Source organism: Sinocyclocheilus anshuiensis, unplaced genomic scaffold (genome assembly GCF_001515605.1).
Source record: "Sinocyclocheilus anshuiensis isolate Anshui unplaced genomic scaffold, SAMN03320099.WGS_v1.1 scaffold379, whole genome shotgun sequence".
Taxonomy (NCBI): domain Eukaryota; kingdom Metazoa; phylum Chordata; class Actinopteri; order Cypriniformes; family Cyprinidae; genus Sinocyclocheilus; species Sinocyclocheilus anshuiensis.
This window is the reverse complement of record NW_015552574.1, coordinates 1,260,229-1,271,955: the sequence shown is the minus strand read 5'-3', so window position 1 is coordinate 1,271,955 and position 11,727 is coordinate 1,260,229. Positions and strand designations below refer to the sequence as shown.

The following is an 11,727-nucleotide window of genomic DNA, read 5'->3' as shown; positions in this document are numbered from 1 at the left end:
AGCTGTCTCTTTAATACCGCGTGGTTTATATACATGTTGCTGCTGATTGGGCTGACATTTTTGACACACCCACCAAACAAGAGAAAACGTATCTCAAACCCCATTGCACACCGTTTCCAGGAAACATGTCGTTCAAACCGGAAACCGTAGCAAAACGTTGCACACCGGTTTGAGCTTGAACTTGCCCCAGCTGTAAAAACCTAGCTGCGCTAGAGACTGGGAACACATTCTGACGTCATCTACGCGCGACGTAAACGTGTGAAAATACCAAATACCGAGCTCTTTGGAAAATACAAGGATATCTACATCAAATTAATCAACTACAAATCCGGCATACATTCACCGCTGACGAATGCTTACGAAGGTGAAATTATACTGTATAAAATGTTGTTATTGCACAAGACTAAGACAACTAACGTTATAATTTTTGCATAATTAATTTATTAATGTAGAACTTTAGTTTTTCGGTCCATTGTTGTTATACTATTCATGGAAATGCATTATGTTGTTGTAATTTAAAGGACGCATTCTCTGTATTCATACGTGACGAGTGTAAAATTGGCATAAACACTTAAATGCTTCTTGCTTATAGGTTGATATCACAGGTTTGCTCAGAAATTATGTAACTAACGTTTAACACGCTAAAGAAGAGTCTGTAACTTTACATCTGCTACAATAAAATAATAAAGTCGGTCATTAATTTGTGTTTTGTCATATATTATTAAAATTATTAAATGATCATTACATAAAAAAATCGAATAAAATTGTATAATGCACATTTAAACCATAGGAATTAAAATGCGAAATTAAAGAAATTAAAAAGTGAAGCGCGACTGAAGGCGGGATACAGTTGCTTGCTTTTGATTGGCTGTCGCCTAGTTACCTTGCAGATTGACAGCGATCATGTTCTAAAGAAGCAACGAGCAAGAAGCGATTTAATAACTTTATTTGTTTACAGTTTTGTTTACTACTTTCATACAAAATATTAAAGTATTTCTGTGAAAATCCGTTATCCAGGAGGAAACCGAGCGAAGCGGCGCAGGCTGTGGTATTTCCCTTTCCGTGGGACGGGCTATAACCGCGCATGCGCAGAAGAGGCTGCGCATAATTTTGGCTGTAATGGATGAAGTGAATTCTCTCTGAATTCAGGGCCGTGGAGGGTTTTATATCCACGAACATCGCCCAATTTCTAGTTCTGGTTGCTTCCCAGAGCCGCTCAAGTGAACTGGAATCAATTTTAACACATAAATATGTGATCATTTCCGATGAATATGAAACTACAGAGAGTTTACACTGAACATTAAAGCGAATATGTGAACAAGAAGCAAGCGGGTCAAGTTTTATTTTCAGTTATGTGGGACAATATCCCTACACAGCGAGCTTTACTGTTTCAAAGCTCAGAAACCGTGTGCAAGGAGAGCTAAACGTCTGTTTAGGCTTTGATATCGAACAAGGATAAACAATCTAAAACAAGGACAGCCTGTATTTTCTTCTTTCTTTTTGTCTTTTCGAGGAACGCTAGCTTAGCTAAAGCTAGCCGAGAAGCGCGAGCGCAATGCGCTGCTTGAAGCACCCTGGAAACGACCAGTGATGCCATCGTGAAGGACAATATCGTTAAAAAAATCTTTATTTTTGTTTTTGGCTTTATACTCTTGGATCTATTTCGACGCGATTCGGAGAAGACACGGGACCGGGGATGACTTGTGGATAACCTCTGCGCGTCAAATAGCGTGCGCATCTTTGTTTTGCTTCACTCCGACTCTTCCGTCTGGCAAGATTTCACACTTTTACCCAACACAGCGATTTGTACTGTTCATGTGCTGTCTTGACCACTTAGGTCCGCGTCTCCGGAGGACAGAGGTATGCCTGGATCAGACCGCCTGCATGGGACCAAGAGGAAGGCTGAATCGCTCTACCATCAGCAGCAGCAGCAGGCGGCCGGCGGGGAAGGCCAGCCTTTGCACGCGGGCTCCGGTAGGCATCCCACCAAGACGGCGAGCTCGTCCACTTCTTGCAAGTACAAACGAAACAAGTCCAAACACGAGGCCGAAACCGGCTCCGCGTGCGCTACCGCTGCGCCTCCAGCAGTGGGCGCCATCAAGCCTCTGGTGGAGTACGACGACATCAGCTCCGACTCGGACACGTTCCTGGACTCCCCCGCCACCGGGAAACCGGCGGAGGGCAGGGACGCAGAACGCTTAGAGCGGTCGGACTACGGTGAAGCGGGGGTTGCGAAAGAGAACAGGCCTCATAAACACAAGCGCTCCCGGAAGAAGTCCAAAGACCCGCATCGGGTCAGGGAGTCTGCGGAGAGGGCAGAGGGTGGCGGCTGCAGCAAGAAGGGCAGTAAAGACCGGGACAGAGCGAGCAAAGAGACCCGCAAGAAAGCGAAGGAGAAGTCTAGCTCAGCTGCGTGCCTTGCATCCACATCCAGACGCTCAGGTGAGTCAGGTAGCAAAAGGCCCGGCGACTCTCTCTCATCAGGTGCGGTGCAGTCCGCTGTCAGTCTGAGCAGCAGCGCCTCCTCCGCCTCCTCCTCCATCAGTAAGGAAAGTGGCCGCTCGTCAAAATCGCGCAAAGACAAGCGGACGAGCGAGGAGCATGAGGAGGACCGGAGCCATCTGAAGGCCGCCAAGAGCCACAAGTCGAGCCCTAAAGGGAAGGGGCAGTCCAAGAGAAGCGCAGCGGACAGTCCTTCCGCTGCGGAACTCGAGAACAGCTACTCCTCCAAGCGTAGGGCTGCGAGCCCCAGTCCGTACAGGGAGCCTCCCAGGCGGAGCAGACAGAGGTCCGAGAGCCCTTATCGGAGGAGGAGGTCCTCAAGCCCCGATAAGGATGGAAGCCCGTATGTGAGCAGAAAACACTCACCTGGCAGTCCTTACGGCAACCGACGCTCATCCAGCACCAGTCCAGTGTCCAGGTGAGAAAGCACACAAACACACACAGATCAGACAGTCCATGTGCATCATTTAGTCACTCCAGAGGTTTTTGGACAGGTAGGAAGGTTATATTGCATTGGAAATGTCAAACCCAGTGACAGTGTTGGGGAGGTTACTTTGGAAATGTAATAGGTTACGGATTACAAGTTATCTAAAATGTAATAAGTAGTGTAACTATTTCAATTACTTTATTGATGTAATTGATTACATTTGATTACTAATGTTTTCAACTATTAATCATTTTCAAACATGTAAACCAGGCAGGGTTAACCTTACAGTATTACTCAACACTGATTTCTGTCACTTTCGAAATCCTTCAGCTCTTGAATTAAGATTATAATAATTTAATTTTAATGCACAGCCGCCACAAAAATAGATGTTAGCACCTCTTTTTTACTTTGAGATCATTCTGAGGTTGAATACAGATTTAAAGCCATAACAAGAAACCGTTTAATAGCTATGATACTGTTTTTGAAATCAAATCTTTGCATATCTGTGACAGGAAACACTGGTATCTAAACAATGCTCTGGAAAGACAGTTAACCTGAAAAATAAAGCACATACATAAACCCAAATAGGAAATGAATCGGTTATCTAATAAGCATGTGTCCTATTCTGTGTCTTAGACTCCTGAAACATTGGTGTCTCATATTTTAGAGCAGTCAATGCAATTTATGAAAGAAATCAATTAAATCTTTTTATATGGGTGTGTGAAAAATATTCAGACGTTAACCCACTTTTTAATCGTTAACATTTTCATAAGTAACTGTAATTGAATTACATATTTTTTCTTAGTAACTGTAACTGATTAAAGTTACATTTATTTTGTAAATCAATTACGTAATTTAGTTACATGTAATAGTTACTCCATGACACTGCCCAGTGATGCTTATTTAATAAGAGAGGGTGAATTTGCAGGCTAGATTTCATGCATCTGCTAAATGTATTTTTTAAATAAGGTCTAGCATTTGCTTGCCAAAACTGCAAAAGCAATTAACTAATCCGCTTTAAATGGGACCTCAGTGTCCAGATTATAAAAGTGTTTAGTAACTTAAAAAAGCGATCCTTTATTTCCACCAGAGAAATGCCTGAAGACGATAGTGTGGGACCATTTTGGGTACACAAAGAATGACCAGGGTGTCAATTAAATATTGCCATAAAAACTGCTGCTAAAGAGCGAATACACGATGAAACCGCGCGTCTGCGCCATTCATTAACAGAGACAGGCAGAACATGCAGGATTCATATTTAAATCGACTTTTGCGGCTTAATATTTACAGATACTAGTCCATATCGTGATTTGATTTAAGTGTAATAACCTACTTTTGATTAATTCATTCAAAATTCTACAAATTCCGTGACATTCCGCGTTAAACTGTGAATTCTGTTTTTATGACTGGATAAAGACTACGCCGTAATTTTCCTGCTTATCATGCGGCCACTTGCCTGATGTGAACATAAAATATCTTGCATACCACAACTTGTGAACGAGCCAGTCTGCGCCAGGATATCGTCACGTTCTCGCGAGATAAGTCAGATCTCGCGAGATCACATCGAGATCTCGTCACACCCCTACCGCATATTAATAATGGACACTTTTCACATTTCCGGGTTTCTCAGCAGCGGAAGTCATCATAGTTGGGTTAACTTAAATAGCAGTGAATGGGAGAGTACTGCAAATATTTTTTTTGCATTCCCATTTGCTCAAATAGCAAAAGAAAAACTCCACGGTAGTGTTTTCATTACTTTCAATAAAAGGAAAAAAATTGAGAGAGACTAATAACGGCTGTCCGTATCTATTCCCTTTAGGGGTTCCATTTTTTGAAATGGAAATGTCCTAGCCTCATGAGCAGTTCATTTATGCTAATCGACGGACTGTTATGTAAATAAGTGCCGTCATTCGGTTGTGTTTATTATATTAATATGTTTTGGCACATTACAATCATTATATGGCTTGAGTTAAGGTAGCCTATCTTCTGAATTAAACAGTTTATCATACAGATTGAAAGTGTGAATCCCGTCTCTCTCCCTCTCTCTCTCAGTTTATGGGTGTTTGTGCGTGCATGCGGGGGAGGGGTGCGATTTTTGAATAATAATCGAATAATACCCTGTGATTTTCGAATATTATTTTTGCTTGGAATGCCCATCCCTAATTCATAGATAATACTTTAAATTGCAGTATTGATAAGCTGTCAGCAGTGAATTTATAGCAGAGGTTTATGTTGTTATAAGTAGAGGGGTTTAATATTTATAGCATGATATTCAGTCCTAATGGATTTTATTTGAACAAAAGTCTGTTTGAAAAGTGCATTAGACAGTCAACCTTATGGCATTTAAAGTTGCATATTTGCTTTTGAAAACATGCTGTTGCTCATCACTATTTACAACAACTGAGATCTTGCATTAACATCTACATGCCATAATTTGATCGGTGCTTATTGTTTTTTTTGTCAAAGAATTACATTGTTCACAGTTAACCTGAAGGAATATAATTTCTGTAAAATCCATCTGTTTTCTAAATGCATATTTTAGATAACTTTAGATTTTATACTGTGTAATGTTTCATCAAAATGTCACGACTGGACCTTTCGGTGAAAATGACAGACTTCTCTCTGTTGACATATGCAGGTCTTCTCCAGTTGTTTAGACTCCTTAAAGCCATGGTTACATTAGACTTTGAGCATGCAGAATTACTTCGGACACTGCAGTGGTCGTGATATGATCTCACATTCTGCAGCATCTTTTTAAAAACATAAACCAAAGATAATGAATCCAAATGTAGAAACATACAAACTACTCCACTTTCATACAACACTGCAGTCTTAAATTTGTTCTTTTAATTCAGTTACAAGGTCACACTGTGATGTATCAAACTTCTATTTGTCACTAGTGGTCGACCGATATTGGCGACAAGGCCGATATTTGGCATTTTTCAAATATCGGCATCGGCCGATAAGTTTTTCTGTTTGGCCGATGCGTTTGAGGCAGAACTTTTATTTTGACAGCGCTGACAGCGGCAGCAGCAGTGGCAGAAAGGCAAACATTATAATACTAATTTACATCATTTTAACAAATCTTTGAATGGCTAATGAAAATGTAATTTCACAAACCTTGCAAACTTAGTCGAATCCAGTTGTGAGATCTTGTAAAGTGTGCATGTGACCTGTATGATCACGTGTTCTTTGCATGACTTTCGGTCCGTGCAAATTGAATGCTTTAAACATTAAATTTGTGATTTCAGATTATGCTGCGCTTTATGCATTTGCTCACTGTCATATTCATGTCATTTTCACTGTGTGCTGTATGTAAAATGAGTGTTACCTTGGCTTTATTTGAAAAAAAAAAGATTCCCAATGCACACAAACTTCCCAGAATACTGAGTGCTCTGTTGGTTACAGTTTACTTTCTTTTTAATTATATTTTTATTAAATATTTATTTATTTGTGAAAAATATTTTGTCATCTAAAGTATTAGTATGTTTATTTTACAAATTTATTTTTTAATCCATTTTCAAATGATTTAAAATTTCTTAAATATTAATTAAAATAAATACAATTATATTGGCTTTATATCGGCCATCGGCCACCCTGCTTTTCAAGGTATCGGCATCGGGATTGGCTGTCTTGTGAAACTTCTTATGTTTTGCTCTCCCGTAATAGAACGAAAAAACGGCACTTAAAACCCCGCTGTTGCAAGGTCACATTCATCTGCCCCCATTTTTCAGTGCACCACCCACATCTCAAAATCTAATCAACAACCAGTGCATAAAACTATGTCTCGCTCTACGTTTTTTCTTTTTCGATAATCCATTACACTCAAATGCACATCGCAATATGGAAGAAAAGATCTGATGCTGCTTTAGTTTCATTATGACTTTAAGGATACCCTTTGTAATTAGATTGATGCTTCAAACAGGATGTTTACATTTATTTAGTTAATTTGAACAGGTTCACATGACTGATTTTAAAACATTTCTATTTTTTGTTTCTCCTCCCCAGGCCTTCTCTGCGTTCCCGGAGCCGTTCTCCTCACTACTCTTCCTCTCGCCGCTCCTCTTCCCGTTCTCGCACTAAGAAACATTCTTTATATTCCGGAGGAGCCAGTGGAGGCTCCTCCCACAGCAGTCGACCAGGCAGCCGCTCCCCTTCGTCTTCACGCTTGCCGATCACCTCCAGCCTGGGGGCCGAGCTGACGCGAAGAAAGAAGGAACGTCAGGCGGCAGCCGCCAAAAACTCCCCCTCTCTCCGCCCCAACACATCCAACGTCGCAAATGCGCCGACGAAAAACACTGAGACACCGCCACTAGACACAGCCCCGCCCCCTGAGCCTCAAAGACCGCCCTCGCCACCTCCGAGCACTGATCTGGCAGAGGAGCCCGCTGCGGTTCCTCCACCTCTCCCGTTATCCAGTCCACCTCCGCTGCCTCTCTCATCTCCTCCGCCTCTCCCGGCGAACTCTCCTCCTCCTCCTCTTCCTCTCTCATCCCCTCCACCTCTTCCTCTAAACAGCCCTCCGCCTGCTCCTCCACCCTCAGCACCTGCTGCACCTGTTTCTTCTCGCACGAAAAGCCCCAAACAGAAATCTACACAAAGTCCCGCACACACAATTAAGACTTCCACACTTCCGCCTCTTCCCCTGCCGCCGGTTCTTCTGGGAGACTGCAGAGACAGGTGAGTCTTGATCAGAGACACTTCATAGGGAAATCTTGAAGCGTTCTTTATGCAAGTATGTGAACACAGACCTCAAATATTTGGCCTATGTATTGCAAATGCACAGCCTGCTCTTGTATTGCTCTGCTGATAACAAACTTGAGTGCTCAAGGGTGATTAGATTTGATAACGTTTTTCATTAAACTGGATGTCATAGTTTATAGCTAGCTATAAACATGCTTTTTAAAATTGCCATTAAATGAAAAGGCACCCTACCTTTTTTCTAAATGCATTTTATAGATCTTATTTTGATTGATTTATCAGTGCATGCATTTCATTTTTAAAATGTTTTGACGTTGTAATATTACGACTCAATCGTCTGGTGAAACCCTTATTTAACTTTTATTTAGGGTTATTTTTATGAACTAATACGAAAACTTTTAAAAACATATTTGTAATGTTTTAAATAATGCTGCAATAAAGAAAACTTAAACGAAAATTAGAAATGCATTGGCAACTAATAAGTTAAAGTATTAAACTTAAACTGGCAATAAAAACTAAAACTGAAATAAAAATAAATTATACCTATGTAGTAGAAATAAATAGATTGATTTTAATAAAATTGATAAAAACATTTCATAAAAATGAAAAACACATAAAAGTTATTTAAAATAACTAAAAATCTGAATTGAAAATATAAAAAAGCTACAATTCAAAAAAGCTAAATTCAGAATATTAAATTTATAGTCTATAAATAATACTAAAATAACTGATACAGAAGAAAAGCATTTAATTACAACCTTAACCAACTTGCTCATTCTCTTCAAACTGACCTTAGTTGACCTAAATGGAAAGAGTACTTGTGTCTGATATTTCGAAATGCAATGATGCAGAAAATCAAGCTTGGCTTAGCTTGATGCGTTTGCATTCACATTCTTGCATTCAGTACGTTTTGCGCCCGAGACCTTGTTTTGATCACACATCAGGGGCTATTTTGCCATGCTTTTCAGGTTTAATGTCACAGAATACTAATGGTCCTAATTATTTTTCAGTGGTGTAAATGTATTTTATCATTCATATTATTTTTCTGTGTTTACTTAGTGTGTTTGAGTTTCCTTAATTAATGACACTTGCTTCTTATATCTGGTTATCTAATGCAGCAACATTCATGTTTTTTAAACACTGTACAGTGGCCCAAGTACACTTAAGCTATAGTATACTTGTTCATTGTCTCCATTTGTACATGTTGGCTCTTGGTCACATGATCAAACCATATATGCTTGACCATTTACATATTTATCCTAGATGCATGTGGGCATGTTTGGGCTATAGAGAGTGTAAGCTGAGGACAAGCTGTTATTTCCTGGCGGTGTCTGTTTGCACTAAATGCAAATAGCTTTGTTGACAAAAGCTGTTGTCATTAACTACACCCAGCATTACGCAGACTATTCACTGTTAGTGTGCATAGCTTATTTCTTCTGTTTACATTTTGTGTGAATTCCATATAACAGCATTTGCATTTTTTTAACTACAAGCTATTTATTGCTGTTTATGCTTCTGCAAATTAGGGCTGTCAAAATGGCTGAAAAACTAAATTCGAATTTTGTACTTGAATATTATCAATATTCGAATTATATTCGAATTTAAAAGGCATAATTTCAGTTAGGGGGGAAAAAAGCTTTTGGCTTCTCTCCTGAGGCCACAAGAGGGCGCATCGAGCAAAATATTATGCACGTTTCTTCAAAGCATAATAAAATAACACTACTATCTTTGAAAAAAGTGCATAATGTTTAAAATAATGTTTATAAACCTTATATAATTAAAGTTGCTTAAACAATTAGAAACAAAACAGCATCATGCATGTATGTATAGTTTAATACAAAGGACCGGAAACCAATCACAAAGAGTACTTTCTTCATTTAAAAACATGTGATGCAGTAGTATGGGGGAAAACCGCCATAATGTCTTGAGACATGTTTTTAAAAAGTTGAACTTATATTAATTTTCCATGGCTTTCTAAACATGCGATCTCTTGTGCGAGACGCGAGTGCAACGGTGATAGATGTCCCTCTAGAAAATGTGATAAATATGCGTTGTGTGAACGGTTTGATTTCGGTTTTGACGTAAACAACATAATCTCCGCATTGATGTTCTTTTTTTGCAATATTTTGAATGAACAACGCAGCAGCGCTGCATCCAGTGGGTTCAACTGGATAGAATAACAAAAATATTAAAATGCAATGACACTTACATCGTCGTCGCATTACGTGCACCACTGATAAGGCTGTCTGATGCACACCTAAAATTGTGGATTTGTGGATTATTTAAAATTCGACGAATATTCGAAATTCGACATTTTTTTGACAGCCCTAGTGCAAATTGTATGCATCGTTCTCTATACTCAGTGTAAATAGCAACTACTTGGTGTTACTTTCTTTTAGTGTAAATTTTCACTGCTGTAATTTCCCTGCCAAAAACCTTACATGGTGGAATGTGTAACTGAATAGCCAGAAAATGTGAGTAGTGCTTATCCATGCAAAATGCACCACCATGAATTCGGCTTTTCCACAATTTCCCATGTCTCTATATATTGGCGTCTAGATTTGTTCAAATCACTAATGGTTGTATGAATTGTAAATACAGTTTTACATCATATGCGTGTCTGTTGCATGACACGTTGCAGTCCAAGAGACCCATTTTTGGTCACATCATGTTGAGGCAAAATGTATAGTTATAATAAAGAAATGTCCAGCTCACTAGATGAAAAAAATCTGACTTTTACTGCTTGGTGTTATTCCACATTCATTTCTTATGTTCTCAGTTACTTATAGCTAGAGCTGTGTGACAAAAAATGTAAAGTAATATAATCAACATTTTTTGGAATAGCTTGGTTGTCCCCATAGAATGAACACTAACTGTGGATTTTTTTTTTCCGTTTCAGTCCAAAAAAGAGCAGTCTTTCCCAGAGGTCATCACGAAAGGACAGGGAGAAGGAGAAAGAAAGGGAAAAAGAAATCAGGACACGCCTTCTCAGTGAGTTGCCCCTTCCTCCAGTACTTCCTGGAGGAGACCCCTCCCCTCCGCAGTCCCCCGCTCGAGAATTCCCACTGCTTCTGCAACCAACCTTCAAGAAGAGACCAAAGTAAGTGCCACTGCTTCAGCATTCAGGGCATTATTCAAGATGATTGAGTGAAATTAACATTCAGCTACACTAATGGTCAACAGTTTGGGTTTGGGAGGATTGCATGTCTTCTATGCTCACCAAGGTTGCATTTATTTGATCAAAAACCCCTCTAATTTTGTGAAATTATTGCATTTTAAAATACCCTCTTTTGAAAATGTTTTAAATCTACAGGGTTTTAATTAGCCATTCTGTAAATTGATGCCTTAAAAAGGTATTAAATCAGAGCATAATGTGTTCAGGGATCAACGCTAAGGATTTTTTCTACTGGCCCAGTCGGCCCTGCCACAAAAAATAAAATAGTTGCTGTTATCATTGTTTTTGATCTTAGCTATGTGAAATTATGCTACATAAAACATCTGTATGAAACAGAAACAGCAGGTGGGTTGAATGAGACGCAGATTCACTCTCTGACAGCAGGCGGCGCTTATGGAACAGTAATACAGCGTTTCCTTGGTTACCGCTGTAAACACAGCAGCACTAATTTAAATGCATTATAAGGAGACAAAGACAACGCCATTTCTAAAAACAGCCAGTTTCCCCTCAGAAACACATTCATATAAAATTCAATATTTGGATTTTCTTCCTATATTTCGTGCATCACGAACAGTGATCTTGTTCTGCCTGCTACAATATTTTTCTACTTGCCAGGGCGGGTATTTTGATATACTTTTGTATTTGCCCGTTCAGGCGGCTCACGCCGGCTGTCTGTGCGCGCGCTGTTCACACAGAACACAGTGCGCGAGTACTGAATGTAGTTGTCTTTCGTGCCCAAATGCTTTTTAATCGCTTGAATTTTTAAATTAATAAGTCTTAAAAACACATGCAAATGATAAGTCGTGACGACGCTGCAGTGGCCCGATCGGACAAGTGACAAATCCGTCTACTGTCCCGAACGTCTTTCACGCTGGCCCCGGGCCATCGGGCAGTCCTTATTGTCGAGCCCTGGTGTTAAAGG

At 39.8% G+C, this 11,727-nt stretch overlaps 1 protein-coding gene across 5 annotated transcripts in view; it reads left to right on the top strand.

Moving 5' to 3' along the window:
- Nucleotides 1-247: 247 nt before the first annotated feature.
- cdk12 (cyclin dependent kinase 12) overlaps nt 248-11,727 on the top strand; it is a 26,467-nt gene continuing 14,987 nt past the window's right edge. For 2 of the 5 annotated variants that reach the window (XM_016455888.1, XM_016455887.1), the window contains exons 1-3: nt 1,037-2,920; nt 6,938-7,609; nt 10,530-10,730. In XM_016455888.1, the coding sequence (XP_016311374.1) occupies nt 1,863-2,920; nt 6,938-7,609; nt 10,530-10,730 (1,931 nt within the window). In that variant the 5' untranslated portion in view covers nt 1,037-1,862. Of the gene's footprint in view, nt 365-1,030; nt 2,921-6,937; nt 7,610-10,529; nt 10,731-11,727 lie in introns of those variants that run through there. The other 3 variants (XM_016455886.1, XM_016455885.1, XR_001631519.1) reach the window with 3 other exon arrangements.